This window comes from Geotrypetes seraphini, chromosome 17 (assembly GCF_902459505.1).
Source record: "Geotrypetes seraphini chromosome 17, aGeoSer1.1, whole genome shotgun sequence".
Taxonomy (NCBI): domain Eukaryota; kingdom Metazoa; phylum Chordata; class Amphibia; order Gymnophiona; family Dermophiidae; genus Geotrypetes; species Geotrypetes seraphini.
In genome coordinates this window covers 87,175-107,015 of record NC_047100.1, presented here as the reverse complement: position 1 = coordinate 107,015, position 19,841 = coordinate 87,175, and the positions used below count along the sequence as shown (strand labels likewise).

General features: G+C 44.2%; 1 protein-coding gene across 2 annotated transcripts in view; it reads right to left on the bottom strand.

Annotated features, from left to right (window-relative positions):
* Positions 1–19,841, bottom strand: part of CHL1 (cell adhesion molecule L1 like) — a 126,396-nt gene that overhangs the window by 58,810 nt on the left and 47,745 nt on the right. For both annotated transcript variants that reach the window (XM_033926532.1, XM_033926531.1), the window contains exons 6-11: positions 17,313–17,483; positions 14,782–14,893; positions 12,952–13,136; positions 11,318–11,449; positions 4,482–4,625; positions 840–951 (exon numbers count right to left, since the gene is read on the bottom strand). In XM_033926532.1, the coding sequence (XP_033782423.1) occupies positions 840–951; positions 4,482–4,625; positions 11,318–11,449; positions 12,952–13,136; positions 14,782–14,893; positions 17,313–17,483 (856 nt within the window). The remainder of the gene's footprint in view (positions 1–839; positions 952–4,481; positions 4,626–11,317; positions 11,450–12,951; positions 13,137–14,781; positions 14,894–17,312; positions 17,484–19,841) is intronic.

Below are 19,841 nucleotides of genomic sequence, written 5' to 3'. Positions count from 1 at the left end.
ATGTCTTGTTAAAGACATTGAATATGTTTTTGGGGACCCCATTCAGCTGCAACAATTTTTGTTAGCTCGTGAACAGAAGTGAGTTTCTTGATGTTTCATCTCTGAGAAAATGGTAGGATGTCAAGGTCTTATATAGTAGGAATGATTAGGATTCATATGAATTCAACCCATTTCTTTGATTTCCTTAAAAAATTATGGTAAAAAAATGGTAATGTGCCTCTCCAGATAGTGGGCTTAAAAAGGATTGTTTTGTTGTGTATTGTATCATATAAGTATTCATTTTGTCAAACCTTTTTCTTTGATATCATCTGATATTATTAAATGTATTAAATTTATAAATAAAAAAAGGGCTCATGTTAATATGAGCTCCTAACAGCAGGCTCTCCGATGGACTGCTTGCCTCCGGGGAAGGTAAAGCCCCGACTTCCGGGATTTCTGTACCTTGGAGAGCTGCTTGTCTGAGACTGCGGGGGCGGCGCCCTGACGTTGGGGCTCAATGTTGTTTCCAGTCCCTGAGGAACTACCGCAATCTCGATCGTTCCGTGGGTCATCTGCAGGCTTCTCTCCGACGCTGAAAATGCTCCTTCCATCTGTCTGAGGAGCTCTTCAATGTTGCCAGCTGCGGGGGTACCGGTATGCCGCTAGGCACCAGCGGCACTCCGACCCCTCCATTTAGGCATCAGGTAGGTGGATAAATAATTCAGGAACAAAAATTGATTTGAAGAGACAATCCTCCAAACGGTTCCTCAGCGCATCTAGCCTAAAGCTACAAGTATATATGGATTATTTTTTCAGGTCTGCAACAAAAACAAGCAAGAGATGTCCTCAGTATTACTCACCAAGATATTACCGGCTCTGGGACTGCAAAAACTTCACAGTGCAGGAAAACAGGCTTCCTAGCCACAGTGATATATTCCACATTATCCAAGGACAGAATCAGTGGAGGAATGTCTGTGGGGCACAATGAAAGTCAGATTTTTAGTTCAGATTGACAAGAATGCTCAGTTGTCGGTTAGTAATATAGAAATACAACAGTAAGCAACCTCTTTATTTGCAAACAGTTAAGGGATAAATTTAATGTAAAATGGCATTTACGTAACCAATTACCAAAAATGTTCCCATCCCACCTTCTCTGCATCTCCAGAGTGAATTGTTATAATTGAGAAAAATGTGTCCTACACAAGAAGAATTTGATGCACAGGTGTTCAATAAACAGTAGCGTAGTAAGGGAAGTGCCGCGGGGCCAGGATGTGACATCAGAAGGGTGCCAAGGTACATGGGGAGGAGTGCTCTGGGGGTCAGCATCCCTCGCTACGCCACAGTCAATAGGCCTGACAGATTTAGAGAGAATGAATATCCAGATGTACAGGTTCTTCATCTTTTTCCCGAAATGCATTTCAGATTTTAGAAAGCTCATCGTCCCCTGCAAACTTTCATTATCTACTGCTGTACCTGTCCATCCGTACTGGAGCATCCTCTGACCCCGACCGAACAGCTTTCCCTTCTCCCTCTGTGCACTATTGCTCAAGAAAGCCTTCCTCTCGTTCATTCTAAGATACCCCTTCATATGTGTTATCCCAGGACAAGCAGGCAGGTATTCTCACTAGTGGGTGATGTCATCCGACAGAGCCCCGATATGGACATCTTGCAAGCATGTCTTGCTTGAAGAAACTCAGAAGTTTCGAGATGCCCGCACCGCGCATGCGCCAGTGCCTTCCCGCCCGATAGTCCGGGCGTGTCTCCTCAGTTCATTTTCTTCCGCGGAGCTGAGAAGTCTATCTTCAATTTCGCACCCATTGAATCTCGTTTTTGCCTTCTGTTTTGCCACGGGTTGAGTTCTTTTGGCTCTCCTGTGCATTTGTTTCTTCTTTGTTTTCATTCTTCCGACACCGGGTCGGCCGCGTGGCTGAGGCCCTGCGCCTTCGACCTTGCGGCGGAACTTTTCCGGCCTATGTCCCGGCCGATTACCGGTTTTAAAAAGTGTAGCAAGTGCCAACGCGCGATTTCGCTCATGGACCCTCATCGACGCTGCTTACAGTGTCTGGGACCGGATCACTTCCCGAAATCGTGCCGGCCTTGCTCCACTTTGACGGCGAGAGCGTTTAAGCGCCGCTGTCTGCTGTGGGAGTCCATGTTCAAGATGGAAGCTTCGTTGGATCCTTCAGCTTCGACATCGACATCGACTGGTGCTTCGACTCCATCGGCGAAGCCCGCTGCCTCCCCGGCTGCTTCGGGCATTCTGAAACCAGCATCGTTCACGCCGGTTTCGGCCTCGACTTCGGCGCCGGTGCCTTCCTCCATCTCCTCGGAGCAGGTATCGACCCCTACAGTTCCACCGGTGGTGCTTAAAGTGCCGAAGGCTGGCAAGCAGAAGCATGCGACACCGAAAGAGCGCGGAGACCGTACGGAAGGACCCCCTTTTGGTGCGGATCCCTCCATATCGGCTTCGTTGAAGTCCCTCCTGGAGGCTCAGTTTGTGGAACTCATGCACACCATGGGACCCCGGCTGATTGCCTCGATCCAGGGTGACCTCCCGGTTCCGGTTCCGAGGGGCGGACCGCCCCCTCCTCCTCCGGCGCGCCACACGACCTCGTTGCTCGGCGAGGAGGAGCGGCGTGCGGTGTCCGGGTCCTCGAGGAGGTCCTCGGTTGGGGCTATGCCTCCTTTGGAACCGATTCCCTCGAGGAAGGCCTCCCTTAGTGATATGCCACCTTTGGAGCCTATTCCCTTGAGGAAAGCTTCGCTTAGCGACTTGCCTCCCTTGGAGCCTATTACCCCGCCCCATGACACAGTGTGGCGTCCACCTTCGGGGCCTCCCAGTCCTGGGCATAGCAGGAAGCAGGACGAGTTCTTCCGAACCCCCTATCACACTTGGGCGTCGTCGAGGGAGGCTTCAACTCTTCCGCCTCTGCGATCGACGGCATCAAGTCCGATCTGCTCCTTGGAGGCGTCTGACCAGGTTTCTCACAGACGGGCTCGATCCCCTTCCAGACATCTAGAGGGGCATCGATCCAGACACTCTTTGAGGCATTCCTCTCGACACTCGACCGTCTCGCCTCAGAAGAAGTTGCCTCGGATGGGGTATGCTGCTTCGGCTGGGTCTCCTCCTCCGGATCCGGAGCTCGAGGACCCCGAGGTTTTCTACTCGCCCTGTTGCTCACAAGCCTCTGTGGAGCCCGAAGCCTCGTGTTCTTCCAGTCCTTCTCGTAAACCGGCGACGGCGGACCAATTGTCTTTTTCCTCATTCCTCAGACAGATGGCGGATGACATGGACATTACCCTCGATGCTGGGTCTCGATACTCCAAGGAGTACCTCGATACCATGCACTTGCCTCGTCCTCCAGCCGAGTCCTTGCGCCTTCCTCTGCACAAGCTCCTCGACCAGACCTTCATGAGGTGCTTTGAGTCTCCTTACTCTATCCCTGCGGTCCCTGGAAAATTGGATGCTCAGTACCGAACGGTGCATCATAAGGGCTTCGAGGGACCTCAGCTTTCTCATCAGTCCCTCCTGGTCGAATCCTCGCTCAAGCGGTCTCATCCTGGGCAGGTCTATGCTTCAGTGCCTCCGGGCCGCGAGGGCAGAACCATGGATAAGTTTGGTCGACGCATCTATCAGAATTCGATGATGACGTCCTGAGTCCTGAATTACAATTTCCACTTTGCCACCTACTTGGAATTTTTCCTGCCTGTGCTTCAGAAATTCACACCATACATCGAGTCCCAGGCTCGGTTTGAATTTGAGGAAGTGGTTGCTTCGCTGTCCCAGCTTCGTCTTCAGTTGACGCAATCGGCCTATGATGCTTTCGAGCTCTTGGCCCGAGCAGCAGCCTGCTCTGTGGCGATGCGCCGATTGGCCTGGTTGCGGACCCGAATCTTCAGGACCACCTGGCCAACATCCCGTGTGCTGGGGCGGATCTTTTTGACGAATCCATCGAGACAGTCACGAAGAAATTGTCTGATCATGTCCATTCTTAGGCCGAAGCCTAAGCCTCAACAGTCTCGACCCTCTCGTCCTCCGTTGATTTATCAGCGGCGTTATCAACCGAGGCAAACTCCACCTGCGAGGCAACCGGCGAAGTGACAGCCTCTTCAGAAGGGTCAGCCGAAGTCTCAGTCGCCTGCTGTCCCTAAGGCCACTCAGCCTTTTTGACTGTTTCGTCGAGAGCATAACCAACCTCGTTCTGCCTCCCCCTTAAGAGACAGGAAGATACCAGCTGTATGTCAATGTGAATTGCTTTGACCTACTATTGATAAAGGCATGGTTCAATTTCTTTCCCATAGTCAGTTTTCAAAGAGGCCGATTTAGACTTCTATCATTCTGAGTTCAGTACCTAACCCTTTTTGTACACCGACACCAAAGACTCGTATAAGAACATAACAACCATCAAACCTAAGGTTCATCACTTATCAACCTTCCCCCATTAGTAAAAGATTACTGTGAGCATAATAGAAACATGTCACGTGTTGGAAAGGTTACTTACGGAGTACATCAATATTGGCACTTGCGAGGAGGGTCCCATGTATATTAGAGGCCTCACATTGATACACGGCACTGTCGTTCACCTGTAGATTAGTAATGCTAATCTCTTTTCCATGAACCAGATGATTGGAAGGAAGTGGCATGACTAAAAGATAAGAGAAAGCCGTTTACATGTATTATGCTTTATATACTCCTATGTAAATTGTTAGAAAAAGTTGTATTTATTGTGTATTTGAATATAATTTCCAGTGAACTAGTTCTGAAAAGGAATGAGCTAAATTCCAAACACATTACATAAAAATGAAATTAAAAATATATTTATATGCCAATGACATAACGATCATCGTTCCTTGTGATGCAGCTTTATTCCATATTACCCAAATAATTGGGTCTATACTGAAACTGATGGAATCATGGATGCAAGAATTTAAATTCAAATTAAATCATGACAAGACCAAATTTTTTGTTGCGTCTCCATATAGAATTTTACATGAACTATCAATTACTATAGACTCAAAACTCTATAAGATCAATCCAACGATTAAAACATTGGGAGTTGTTATAGATCAGGGATCTCAAAGTCCCTCCTCGAGGGCCGCAATCCAGTCGGGTTTTCAGGATTTCCCCAATGAATATGCATGAGATCTATGTGCATGCACTGCTTTCAATGCATATTCATTGGGGAAATCCTGAAAACCCGACTGGATTGCGGCCCTCAAGGAGGGACTTTGAGACCCCTGTTATAGATCAACACTTGACCATGAAAAAAGCAAGTAGATGCTGTGGTGAAAAGGGTTATTACATACTTTGGAAGCTGCGTACTATAAAATCATATTTTGAGTTTTCAGCCTTTAAACTTTTAGTTCAGTCGTTACTTCGAAGTCTTCGCAACTATTGTAACTGTCTATTTGACATGTACCAAGAAAGAGATGGCTAGGCTCAGACTGGTTCAGAATACGGGGGTCTAAAGAAATATGATCACGTAACTCCTTTCTACCGTGAGTTACATTGGCTTCCAGTGGAGACGTGTCTTTTGTTTAAGCTGGGTTGTCTTTGTTACTAAGTTGTGTATGGTATAGTATGGTTGCTAGTTGCATGGCAAATACAATTCAAGATATTGACCTAGGTATTTAAATCTGTTCGTGACTTGTTACCTAAGGTGATTGCCTCTTTATTACAGGCATATGTACCTTGTTGCCCTCTGAGATCGCAAACTAGAGACCTTTTGATTGTTCCTTCGCTTCGTTCAATTCAGTAAGGTCGTAAATCGATCCCAAATGTTTTAGGTGGCTGGACCTTCATTGTGGAACTCAGTTCCAGACTCTATTTGTCTAATTTCTGATTTTTTGGCATTCCGGAAAAGTTTGAAAGCTTTTTTTTCCAATTGGCCTTTTCAAACCTGGGCAATGTATAATTTTAGCAGTTATCTGGCCTTATTAGTTTTAAAAAGCAGGTTTTGGGCTATAAGTTATATATTGTATTGTGGTTTGTTGAGTTTTGTTTTAATTATGTATGTATTGCTTTCACCCACATAGATGCTGGATATGCGGGGTACATGTGTTTTAAATAAATAAAAGTAAGAGGAAAAGATGGTTGCTTTGTTTCTCAAATGTAGTACCTGAAAAGGTAAGGGGAAAAAGTTAGCCTTCATAAATTATAAGACATTGCTGAAAGAAGATATGCAAAAATACTTAGAGCAGCTGGAAAATCTGTCAGGAAAGCAAAGATGAACACAGAAGAAAGGAAAGCCAATATTGTAAAATGAAGGGATAAGACTTTTTTTTTTTTTTTTTAGATAGAAGCTCTGAAATAAGAGGGCATAGGATGAAGTTAAGAGGTGATAGACTCAGGAATAATCTAAGGAAATACTTTTTTTTTTTACAGAAAGGGTGGTAGATGCATGGAACAGTCTCCCGGAAAAGGTGGTGGAGACAAAGACTGTCTGAATTCAAGAGAGCCTGGGATAGGCACATGGGATCTCTTAGAGAAAGAGATAATGTTTACTGCGGTTAGGCAGACTGGATGGGCCATTTGGCCTTTATCTACCATCATGTTTCTTTCTTTCAAAATGACATTGTAAGGCTCAAGGGTAAAAGGGAGGAATATGTGGAAGCTGATAAGGATGAAGCTGAACTGCTTAACAATTATTTCTGTTTTGTGTTCACAGATGAAAGGCTGGGGATAGACTGCAGAAAACAAATGCTAATGGGAATGGATATAAAGTAGATCAGGGCTAATTCTAAGATGGTGTTGTATGGAACTAGCTAAACTAAAAATAGACAGTGATAGGACTCGACAGGATGCACCCTGGGGTATTCAAGGAACGCAGAGAGATTCCGGAGGCTCTGCTATCTGACATTTTCTTTGGTTCTTTAGAGACTAGAGTAGTTCCAGAGGACTGGAGGAGGATAACATAGTAACATAGTAGATGACGGCAGATAAAGACCCGAATGGTCCATCCAGTCTGCCCAACCTGATTCAATTTAAATTTTTTTAATTTTTTTCTTCTTAGCTATTTCTGGGCAAGAATCCAAAGCTTTACCCGGTACTGTGCTGGGTTCCAACTGCCAAAATCTCTGTTAAGACTTACTCCAGCCCATCTACACCCTCCCAGCCATTGAAGCCCTCCCCAGCCCATCCTCCACCAAACGGCCATATACAGACACAGACCGTGCAAGTCTGCCCAGTAACTGGCCTAGTTCAATATTTAATATTATTTTCTGATTCTAAATCTTCTGTGTTCATCCCACGCTTCTTTGAACTCAGTCACAGTTTTACTCTCCACCACCTCTCTCGGGAGCGCATTCCAGGCATCCACTACCCTCTCCGTAAAGTAGAATCTCCTAACATTGCCCCTGAATCTACCATGGATGTACTTCCTCTACACAAGAGTGGAAGTATGGAGGAGGCTTGGAATTATAGGCCTGTTAGCCTGACTTCAGTGGTGAGTAAAGTAGAAACATGGAAACATGATGGCAGATAAAGGCCAAATGACCCATCCACAGCATCCATTATCTCCATCTCTCCTTAAGAGCCCCATGTGCCTGTCCCACACCTTCTTGAACTTACACATAGTCTTCATCTCCACCATCTCTACTGGGAGACTATTTCATGTATGTAACACCCTTTCTGTAAAAAAAAACAACACAATTTCCTTAGATTACTAATGAACCTCTCACCTCTTAATTTCATCCTATGCCCTCTCATTCCGGAGCTTCCTTTCAAATGAAAGAAACTCACCTCATGCTCATTTAAGCCTTGTAGGTATTTAAACATCTCTATCATATCTCCCCTCTCCTGCCTTTCCTCCAAAGTATACATATTGAGATCTTTAAGTCTGTCCCAGTGTGCCTTATGATAAAGACCACCGACCATTTTAGTAGCCTTCCTCTGGACTGACTCCATCCTATTTATATCTTTTTGAAGGTGCGGTCTCCAGAATTGTATACTATATTCTAAATGAGGTCTCACTGGAGTCTTGTACAGGCGCATCAATACCTCCTTTTTCCTACTGGCCATACCTCTCTCTATACATCCTAGCATCCTTCTAGCTTTTGCCATCACCTTTTCAACCTGTTTGGCCATCTTATGATCATCACAAACTAATGGAAATGCTTCTAAAGCAGAAGATTGTGAGTTTTCTAGAACCGAATGGACTGCAGGACTCGAGGCAGCATAGTTTCACTTGAAGCAGGTCTTGTCAGACAAATCGGACTGATTTCTTTGACTGGGTGACCAAACTGTTGGATATGAAAGGGGCACAAATAGGGAGTACAGTGCTCCCCCATGAATTTGCAGTCAGCGGTTCACGGTCCCGGTCATTCATGGTATTTTCCGACCGCGAATGACCGGGCAGGAGAGGGCAGCCGGAGCGCCGGCGAGTGAAAGAAATCACTCGCTATATGCTCCGACCGCCTCTTCCTGTACTAAAGTCGGGCCTTACCAATCAGGAAAGCTCTGTATTGAGAAGACATAGGATGAAGTTAAGAGGTAATCTAAGGAAATACTTCTTTACAGAAAGGGTGGTGGGTGTGTGGAATAGCCTCCTGGTGAAGGTAGAGGAAACAAGGACTGTGTCTGAATTCAATAAAGTGTAGGACAGGCACATGGGATCTCTTAGGGAAAGGATGAAATAGCGGATGGGCCATTTGGCTCTTATCTGCTATCATGTTTCTGTCTTTTTGTAATAGATTCCCTTTTCCCCAAATTGTTGCCCAGTTCTCTCTCTCCTTCATGTAAGCTGGGCAATTTTACAAAGCCATTCTCTAAGATGACAGCTTTACATGAGTAAATAGGTTTTGAAATTGCCCTGACAAGAACTTTAGCAGCACCAAGATTTCCAGATTGGGGCAAAAATGAGAAAAGGGACGGTGTTGCCGAATAAATTAACAGACTTTTGAAAGTCCAATCATTTAAAGTTTATTTCTCTCTCTCCAATATAAATCCATACTTTGAATATGTAGCCATGCTTTCTATATTATCTCAATATGTACACTGACTGTCTTCTCCTAGATCTTACTGTGCAGAAGTCTCAAATACAAGGGTTCTTCAAAAGGTTTCTGCACTTTCATCTTTTCAGGGGGAAATGGTTGGGGGGGGGAGAAGTGGTAAGAGGGCGTGTCATAGAATGTCATGAGAAAAATGTATCATAAAACATGATGATTATGTGGAAAAGTGATATAATTTGCTTTTGAGATATTTGAGTTCCTTCCAATTATTCCGAAAACATCTGAAAACTTGGCTATTCTCAAAAATGTAAATCTCACTGTTCTCTATACAATCACTAATTCTTGTTATGTTTTTCCTTCTTTTTAAATTTCCTGTAAACCGTGGAAACCTTTTGAAGATATCTCTTATTTTTGATTCATATACAGTATATTATCAGTATTATACGAGTTCTCTCATATTTATTAGACAAACATGATTTAACGAGACGGAGTCAGCATGGGTTCAGCCGAGGGAGATCTTGCCTCATCAATTTGCTTGACTTCTTTGAATGTGTGAATAAACATGTGGATAAAGGTGAGCCGGTTAATATAGTATATCTAGATTTTCAGAAAGCTTTTGATAAAGTTCCTCACAAGAGGCTCCTGAGAAACTTAAAGTGTCATGGGATAGGTGGATTAGGAATTGGTTATCAGATAGAAAACAGAGGATATGGTTAAATGGTCATTTTTCTCAATGGAGGAGAGTAAACAGTGGAGTGCCACAGGGGTCTGAACTGGGACCGGTGCTATTTAACTTATTTATAAATGATCTGGAAATTGGAACGACAAGTGAGGTGATTAAATTTGCAGATGACACTAAACTGTTCTAAGTTGTTAAAATGCACGTGGATTGTGAAAAATTGCAGGCAGATCTTAGGAAATTAGAAGACTGGGCATCCAAATGGACAAATGCAAAGTGATGCACATTGGGAAGAATAATCTGAATCACAGTTACCAGATGCTAGGGTCCACTTTGGGGGTTAGCACCCAAGAAAAAGATCTGGGTATCATCGTAGACAATACGATGAAATCTTCCGCCTAATGTGCAGCGGTGGCCAAAAAAGCAAAAAGGATGCTAGGAATTATTTAAAAAAGGGATGGTTAGCAAGACTAAGAATATTAGAATGCCCCTGTATCGCTCCATGGTGCGAACTCACCTGGAGTATTGCGTTCAATTCTGGTACTAGAAAAGGTTGAAAGAGGAGTAGAACGGGTATAAGTGGATCGATTTTTCACTTTGTCAAAAATTACAAAGATTAGGGGACACTCGATGAAGTTACAGGAAAATACTTTAAAAACCAATAGGAGGAAAATTTTTTTGCAGTCAGAGAATAGTTAAGCTCTGGAACACTTTGCCAGAGGATGTGGTAAGAGTGGATAGCGTAGCTGGTTTTAAGAAAGGTTTGGACAAGTTCCTGGAGGAAAAATCCATAGTTTATTGACAAAAACCATGGAGGAAGTCACTGCTTGCCCTGGATCAGTAGCATGGAATATTGCTACTCCTTGGGTTTTGGCCAGGTAGTAGTGACCTGGATTGGTCACTGTGAGAACAGGCCACTGGACTTGATGGACCATTGGTCTGACCCAGTAAAGCTATTCTTATGTTCTGGTCTCACTATAAACAGAAGTACTATGGTACCAGTTAAAAGCCTACCTCTTTGAGAGTGCTTTCGACTCCTAACTCCTCTGACCTTGGGTTCTGCATCCCCAACCTTATATGTCCTGTCTGTTTTTCCTAGTTAGATTGAAAGCTCTTCCAAGCAGGTACCATCTATAAATTTCAAAGTGCTGCATATGCCTTTAAGTGATAGGTAGTAGTGGTACCTCCATCTTGCCATACTTACTAGCTACTGGCAATCTCTGATCTCCCTAGAATTGTCAAATAGTGTGAGATGATAAAATTTTAAATAAATAAAAATATGTACTGTACATAGAGTAAATGCTATGTAAAGGCACCATACAATGCAGCAAACCACCAGTGAGTACCATCTGAAGCAATATTGAAAACCATCACAGACACTCAAATTCTGTAATAGTGTGAGATGATAAAATTTTAAATAAATAAAAATATGTACTGTACATAGAGTAAATGCTATGTAAAGGCACCATACAATGCAGCAAACCACCAGTGAGTACCATCTGAAGCAATATTGAAAACCATCACAGACACTCAAATTCTGTATTGTAACAACATTACAGAAGCTCGTGTAAACCACTCTGAATTGACTCCCTAGTCATTAGTAGCGGTAGAGAAGCTTTCAACAAACATAGATACTTTGGTGCTTCCATCTATGTATACTTACTATCCACAGGCTTCATACCTTCTCCCTATTTATTCCCTGGGACTTACTTTCAATTGCTATTCCATTCACTTTCCATTTGATCTCTGGTTCTGGATTGCCGGTAGCATCACAGAGCAAGATGGTGCTGGAACCAATTCCGTAGACATTACTGTCTGGTTTCTTCTTCCATTGTGGAGGCTCTGGCACATAGAAAATATGATGGAGAGTACAGCTGTTCAATTATGTTGTTGAACCCCTGAATTGTATACCCTTAAGGGCTAATCAACACTGAATATATTATTTACTCAATGTCTGCCGATTTTTTTATCTCTTACCAAAAATCTGCCAAGCTGCGAATCCTATGCTTTCTGTGTACACACAAAGATGAACCAAGAAATAACAGTTCAATGGCTTTGTATTCGGCTGGAAACAGTGAGGATAATTTTCAGCACTGGTGCTCAAATTAATCTGTGTTCGCCAGTGACTGCTGACACCATTGTATGTTCACGGTGGACCTCCAAATGAAAGCACAGTTCATTCAGAAAGCAGCTGCCCTGCCCCAAACAGCTGAGTGGCAGGGCACTCAGCCTCCTGCCACTCAGCTGTTCGGGGCAGGAATACTTTTTTTTATCTTTCTTTTTTTTAATGGCACAGATGTGCATGTGTTACACACATACAATAATTGTCCCCATTTTTTTTTTTAAAAAGTTATGTCAGCACCCCAATGATGGCCACCCCCTGACAACTGCCACCCTCTCCCCCCCAATGATGGTCCCTGAAAAAAAGAGTGGCAGGAAAGATGGACACTCACTCCTGCCTTGGCCACCTAAACCCCCACACACATACACTGACACCCCCCCTCCTCCAGCTTAAAAAATTCAGCAGGAGGGATGCCCACTCCTTCCTGCCTCAGCCACCCCCACATACCTAGTTGCCCAAACCCTGGACCTCCCAAACTCCCTCCGACACCAATGCCAACCCTTCTAACCCCTCCCACCACCCTACCAAGTCCCCAAGAGAAGGCCCTGGTGGTCTGGTGGGAGTCAGGTCAGTACCCCCCCAGCTCAAGCACCCCCCTATCGTACCTTGTAGAAATCCAGCAAGAGGGATGCCCACTCCCTCCTCCCATCAGACACACCTCTTTAAAATGGTGAGCTTTCCTTTCCCAGTACATCCTGGGATGCACTGGGAGGGGTCTAAGACTCCAGTTGGTTCAGATACCTAAGGCCCCTTCCATTGGAGGGGTCTTAGGCACCAGGACCAATGAGGGCCTTAGGCCTCCTTCCCAGGGAGGGGCTTAAGGTGTCTGAACCAGTTGGAGACTCAAGCACCTCCCAGTAAATCCCAGAATGCACCAGGAAGGGGGCCTAAGGCCCTGATTGGCTCAGGTGCCTAAGGCTCCTCCTATGGAAGTGGCCTGAGGTATCTGAACCAATCAGAGTCTTAGACCCCTCCCAGTGCATCCTAAGATGCACCGGGAAAAGGCAGGCCCATCACTGCGTGGGCATCCCTCTTGCCAGATTTCTACTATATTCTATTCTATTAATCCATGTCCATCCTGAAGTACGAGATATCCCCAGCACTTCTTACTGAGCAATTCTCATCCCTCTCCCTTAAAAACAGTTCCTTCAATTCCAGCCTCCCTTAGTTTCCAAGCTTCTCTTCCTGTCTCTTTGGGCATTGAAAGTACTTTGAGATATACCTTCCACATAGATACGAAAATCATGCTGGGCTCTGCCAACGTGGTTACTGGCTATGCAACGATATGTTCCATGATCTGCCTCAGACACGTTTCTTATCTTCATGATCTTCCCATGATTTTCTGTCATAACTCGATTTTTGGGCAACTCTCCTCCAATTTTCATCCACTCTAATTTAGGAGTTGGGCTAACAGAAAAGAAATGTACAAAAGTTATAGATTTTGATATAAACACAAAACAACTTTCACTCTTTCTATCATCCACAGCTTTTTGGCTCTTCCCTGCACTTTCCAATATATTGGCAGGAAGAAGGGAAACCAAGAGCTGATTGAAAGCAGAAAGAAAGAGCGATTTATGTTTGCAAAATTTCATCATTCTCCTATGAATCCACCCCCCACGAAGCCACCAGTGTTTGGAATGTGGGCTACTAAATATTAACACACCACAAAGAAACAGGAGATACCACCTTCCCAAGGTTGAAAGGCCAGAAAAACAGCCAAGGTGACTTGGGGTGCTCAATTTTTTCATTCTATCTGACACGAATGTGTTTCGACCGAAGGGCCTGCTTCAGGAGCCTCAGCCAAGCAGAGTCAGGGGAAAAGAAGGAAGAGGTGATTTCTGTATGTGCCTTGACTACAACCACTAGATACTCTGCTTGGCTGAGACTCCTGAAGGTTGGGTTGAATCTCAATAGATATAATGAAGAAATTGAGCACCCTAGGTCACCTTTGTGGTTTTTCTTGTCTATGGCCTATTATTCCAGATTTTGGGTGGAACTCTTCAAGGGCGTACAAGGTACTTGTGGCCTGGACTGGCCACTATTGGGAAAATACTGGGCTAGATGGACCATTGGTCTGGCCCAGATAGCCATAATTATGTTCTTATGTTTTTAAAGTATGGATGTTGTGGATCCCTCACATGAGCTAGGCAACATTTATGCAAACAAATTTATTTGACCTGATAAATTGTTCAAAATTGCCTTCAGAAAGAATCACTTTATCTGGATTTTAAGATTTCACCTTTTCAGTAGTAGCTGAAGGTGAATTGCATTTAGTTTGAAATCTGTTTGTACTTAAGGCAATGGAGGTAATATATGTACCTAAAATCTCCCTCACAAAGTCACGCCTGCCCTGAGACACGTTCAGCTTTTGTACCCAACATTCATGCTCCCTTTATAGCATATGCAGTATTTGCCACCTCCAGCCAATCTCTGCTCCCAGGGACACATTACATTTCATTATATGAGTATTGATGGATCGCTAATCTACCCCAGGAGTTCAATGCGATTTGCAATTCAGAATAGCCTGGCATTGTCCAGCATTAACATTATTTCATTAGGGTTCATGAGATAAATATCTTAGTTTGTGTCTGTATAGGCATATGATTATGGTCTATGGTTTGGAGAGAAGATTTGCCATATGTAGTGGTGTAATGTGGACATTAGGGGTTCTGGTTTGTGGGGGTGATGGGTGCGTAGAGAGCTTGATCATCTATTGAGATGGGAGAGGTGGTTTGTGCGTTGTTTGGTTTCTGTTGGTCATGGCCTGTTTGTGGGAGAGAATAAGATACCTGCATATACATTATCGAAATTATATGCTGTGTGCCAGCAGCATGTTACGTACTATTGGCCAATTAAACCCCCCCCCCAAAAAAAAAACCCAACATTTTTGCATACAACACATAACAGGACAAGAAGCTTGCAAAAAAGGAAAGAACCGTATAATACCATTCTTTGCTAAACAGAATGAAATACTAGATAGACTTGAAGGCTGTGGCTTTCCTTCTTCAACTGTTGCATGAGAAGATTCGTAAACATTTCCCTGGTGACTTACAGGGCTTCGGCAATACACTCCAGCACCAGGTCTTCACCTTGGAGAACAACCCTCGATGTGCCACTCTCACTTGGTACAACTAGATTTGGGATTCTTTCTTCAAGAGAATTTGCTATGAAAGAGAACAAAAAGACAGATTATCGGCTCATTCTCTGCCTCTTTTTGGCTAATATATTTAAAATGGGGATCCTGCAACACAAGAAATAAAAAAATGAAGAGGGTTAAGTTTTGAAAGAGATAAAAACTTAGGGTCCAATTTTCAGTTTTCAACATCTAATCCAGATGTTTCCAATTATATCTGAATTCAGCAGCTAAAACTGTGGATGGAGCAGGCTGTAAATATTTTAAATAACATAAATCAACAAAATGTGTTTATCAGTCCCTTCTACTGCCCCATGTAAAACAGAATATTGAAATTGAGATGTGCGGGTCAGCAGGTATCAGATGCGTCCACTGATTCTGTACACTTCAAGCAACTGTCAGGGTCTAAGAGCATCAACACAGACAAATAGGTATTTGGGAACCTGGATTAGGGTTACCAGACGTCCGGATTTATCCAGACACTTTGTCTGGGTTTTCAAAAGCAGATGCAGAGCACGTGATGTCAATGTGTCACATCTGCACATGCGCTGTTGAAGGTGGTGGAAAAATGAAGCATTTTAGATCTCCTGACCTAGGTATTAGTCGTATAAGAAATGGGTTTGTGAGTTGTATATGAATATAAGGGTGTGCAGGTCGTTTTATGAATGTTCCTTTTAGTGGGCATATCTTCCTGAAGAAGCAAAGATAAGCAAAACTTGAGTCTTTACTAGTTTTTTGATGTAGGAATTTTGACACACAAGGTGTTAGGCACCGATAGTGAGGAGAGCTTTATGATTGGTGGAACCGCCAGTGACATCATACAAGAGTGTGGCACAGTGGTTAGAGCTATTGGCCTTAACACCCACACTGCACCTTGTGATCCTGGGCAAGTTACTTAATCTTCCCCCTTGCCCCAGGGACACTAGATAGATTGTGAGCCCATCAGGACACAGAAAAATGCTTGAGAACCTAAATAAATTCATGTAAACCGTTCTGAGCTCCATTGGAAGATTGGTATAGAAAATTGAATGACAGAATAAGTACATACTATTATTGTTTTTTAATTAAAAGAGCAATGGTCACTACGAGGGCGGTTTAGGGACTGTGACGTGAAGATGATGGTCCCGTGGTAACCCTTGCCAAGCCTGCGCCAAATACATCACTAAAATTTAAAAATATTTTTTGGAAAGAGTATTTTTGATTAATTGCTTCTCTATTTTGTGGTTTAATATGTATGAACAGCACAAGTATTTATTAAATATACTTTTAATTTGATTGTTTCTATATTGATATAGCCATAAATACATCAAAAATCAAACCTCTCTTTTCTTATTAGATGATATAGAGCAATTGACCTCAAAATAACTATTTTATAACTCAAATCAGACCAAATTTCTAACACTCCCACACTAGAACTCAAAACTGCATCCAGCATATGAGAAAAAGTAGCCACAGCAGATCTATTAGTCACAAAGGGTCCACAAAATCCAATGGACTACATGATGACGCTTTCTATTGCGTCTCAGAAAGGCCCCCCTCCAAAGCCTAGACAGTATATCTGCAGCTGAGCTTTGCAATATCACCCTGTTCATCTTTTCAAGGATAATGTCATCTTGTGGCCCACAGCTGCTGCTAAGAGTCAATGGAGCAGGATCACTCCTCTTCCCTAGCAAGAGCCCAGGGAGGTAGGGTTATGTGACTGGGGGGTGCCTCTCAGATTATAGTCATCAGTAGAGGGAAAGGGGCACTTTTCCCTGTCTGTCCCTGCAGGCTCACAGTCTATCTAATGTACCTGGGGCTGTGTAGGATTAAGTGACTTGCTCAGGATCACAAGGAGCAGTGCAGGATTTGAATCCACAACCTCAGGGTAAAAAAGAAAAAAAGGGGCTAATAACTAACCAAATAAAAAATTCTTTCAAGTAAATAGCAAAAATATGCTTCCTTAACAAAGAAAGGAGAAGGACCTCATAATGACACAAGGATGAGATCATAGAAGCTGTTATGACGCAAAGCATTCCAGATCCTTCTCCTGTCCAAATCCTCTTTTTAGGTGAAGTCAATGTGCAAATTCTAAGCCCCCAAACGTGCTGTACTTACTTTAAAACCCTCATCAGTTCAATCAGAAGATTTACTATTAATGAAGCACTGGCACCATTTCTCGTAATGGTCCGTCTTCTCAGACTCCAGCGCTGAGGCCACTCCTATGGCTCTGGAGTGATCCCACTATTTGAGACTGCTAAAGCCATGAATTCACAATGCTCCCGATTACAGCAATGCATAATGTGTGTCATTGGGATGATTGGGGCGGTTGTTGTTTTTCTCAGTGCCTTTTGTAAAACGCAGGGGGAACTCTGCATGTCTCAATCCCCCTGTAAAATGGACTTTAATGTAAGTAGCTCAGCCTAAAATAAGATTTAGAAAAGAATTATAGTGTAAAAATGATTCCTTACCAGAATGAACAGTCAAGTTCACTGGCATTTGCTGGACAATTGTTCTAATTCGAGTGAAGGCAGCAAAGCAACAGTAATCGCTCCGGCTGTCTGTTTCTTCCACATTTGCAAAATATAGATTTCCATCCAGGCCCACAGATACCCGTTCACTTTGAGGAATATGAACCACATCTAGGAAAAAAGAAGTAAATCACAAAGATCAACAACTCTCAAGGCCAAGTGCAAATGTACATACATATCCTACCAACACTGTATACACAAACACTATGTATTGTGGCAATTCTAGTGCCATTCCCGACTTGCCACAGGGGAACTATGAAGGCAAGCCAGGATTAAAGGGGTTTAGAGCCCATCAGAATAGTTTCCCTGATGAGCAGGCAAGCAGGGCTGTCTATCCTAGATCCAGTTCCCTTAGCCTGGATCATTGGCAAGTAAGCTCAGTGCATCACCAAGGGATAGTTCACAGAGATAAACAGAAAAGCCATTTTGTCCCTGCACAGAAAAAAGTTTTTCACTGATTGTAATATGCAGTCTCACCAAAGGGGGAGGCAGAGAGAGTATTGGTATATGCCTATTAGAGAATGACACATGGAAAAAATCTGTCCCCGTCACCGCCCCGGCCCACCGGCCCCTTCACCGCCCCGTCACCGCCATTCCCTTCACCACCCCATCACCATCACTGCCATTCCATTCACCGCCCCGACACTGTCCCCGCAGCATCCATATAAGCCTTAGTACTGCAATATTTAGCTTATTCCTTTCTTATAAATCAAAGTTCTGGCTGCTGAACTAGAGAAAGAGATGTTCAGCTGGCAGGGATTTGTTTATAAATTTTTATCAACACAACTAATATACTGCTTTATCCTAAAGCAAAAAATAAATAAATAAATAGAATTTTTTTTTTCTACCTTTGTTGTCTGGTTTCTGCTTTCCACATCTTCTCATTCAATTCCTTCCATCCACTGTGTGTCTTCTCTCTGCGTCTTCCATTTGCTGTTACTGTGCCTCTCCCTTCACCCCCCCCCCCAATTGGTCTAGCACCCATCTTCTTCCCTTGGCTCCCCCATAGTCTGGCATCTGTCTTCTTCCCTTCCAGCGTCTTCTCCCCACTCTGTCTTCCACATTTCCCTTCAGGGTCTGTTCCTCTCTACCCTCTTTCAATGTCTGTTCTATTCCTTTCTACCACCACCCTTCCCTCCCTCCTTCACCATCTGTTCCTTTCTACCACCCTTCAGCTCCTCTCGCATGGCTTATCTATCTACCTCCCTACTTAGTCCATTTATGATAGCTGATCTTGGATTCCTTTGCGATTAGCTCAACCGGACACTGGAGCAAAGAAAGAACACCCCCCCCCCCCCCCCGGGAACCCTGGGCTCGCAAGCAACCAGAAAGTGTGGGGATGCAGCCCACCTTACCCAAGTTTCCAGGGAGCAGGGAAGGATGCAACAATTCCTCCCATACCACAATTCTGAGGAGGTTTTGATTTTTCCGTGAGGCAGAGTTGATCCTACCACTGAGCACATGGCCTCACATTTTGGCCCCATTTCCTTGCTCTTACTGATGAAAAGATCCTCAAAAGGTTTTTTTTTTCTCCTGGTTGGTTAACCTTTTGAGGATCTTGTCAGTGTGGTTAACCATTTTCACTATTCTTACATTTTGGCCCCATTTCCTTGCTCTTACTAATGAAACCAAATGAGGCCCTGCATCCCTTCGCATCTTTCATGGACTTTCCCGTCTTCAGCGTCTTCTCCTCTCCATCCTCCTACCCCCAGCACCCTTCACGTGGTCCAGCAGCTTCCTCCTGCCGGCCAGCCGTGGATTTCCCTCCCTCCCTTTCCCTTACCTTCTCTTCTCTTGTTGAAACTGGCGATTTCTATAAGGCTGTGTGCTGTATTACAGCCGGAGCCTTGAAGTTGCGTCGGGTTGCCTGCTAGAAAAGTCTCCTCCGATGCAACTTCCTGTTTCCAGTTGCATCGGAGGAGACTTTCCCAGCAGGCAACGTGACGCAACTTCAAGGCTCTGACTGTAATACAGCACATAGCCTTATAGAAATCGCCAGTATCAACAACAAGAGAAGGTAAGGGAAAAGGAGGGAGGGAGATGCATGGCCGGCTGGCAGGAAAGAGGGGGCTGTTGGATCAAATGCTCTTCACAGCACGTTCAAGCTCGTTCACCACCCCATGCTAACCATTCACCGCTCCACGGGACGGTGAATGGCCTTGTCCCCGATCTCGCGGTGATCTTTTTTTTGGTCACCGTTTTGGTGGGTTACCTGTAGCTAGCCACAGGTAACAGCCACCGTGTCCTTCTCTAATGCCTATCCCACACAGGTGTTTAAACCTGACCCTGAGATGGGGGGGGGGGAGCAAAGAGGGCAGTAATGGAAGCAGCAACCTTGACATTTCCCAGAAGGAGCAGAGCAGAACCCAGACTCCTAGCAGCCACCAGCCTGAGAGAAACCCTGTTGTGGAGATGGTGGATGTGACTCAAGCTGGGGAATTGCCTGACTCAGAGCTGACTGCACACCAG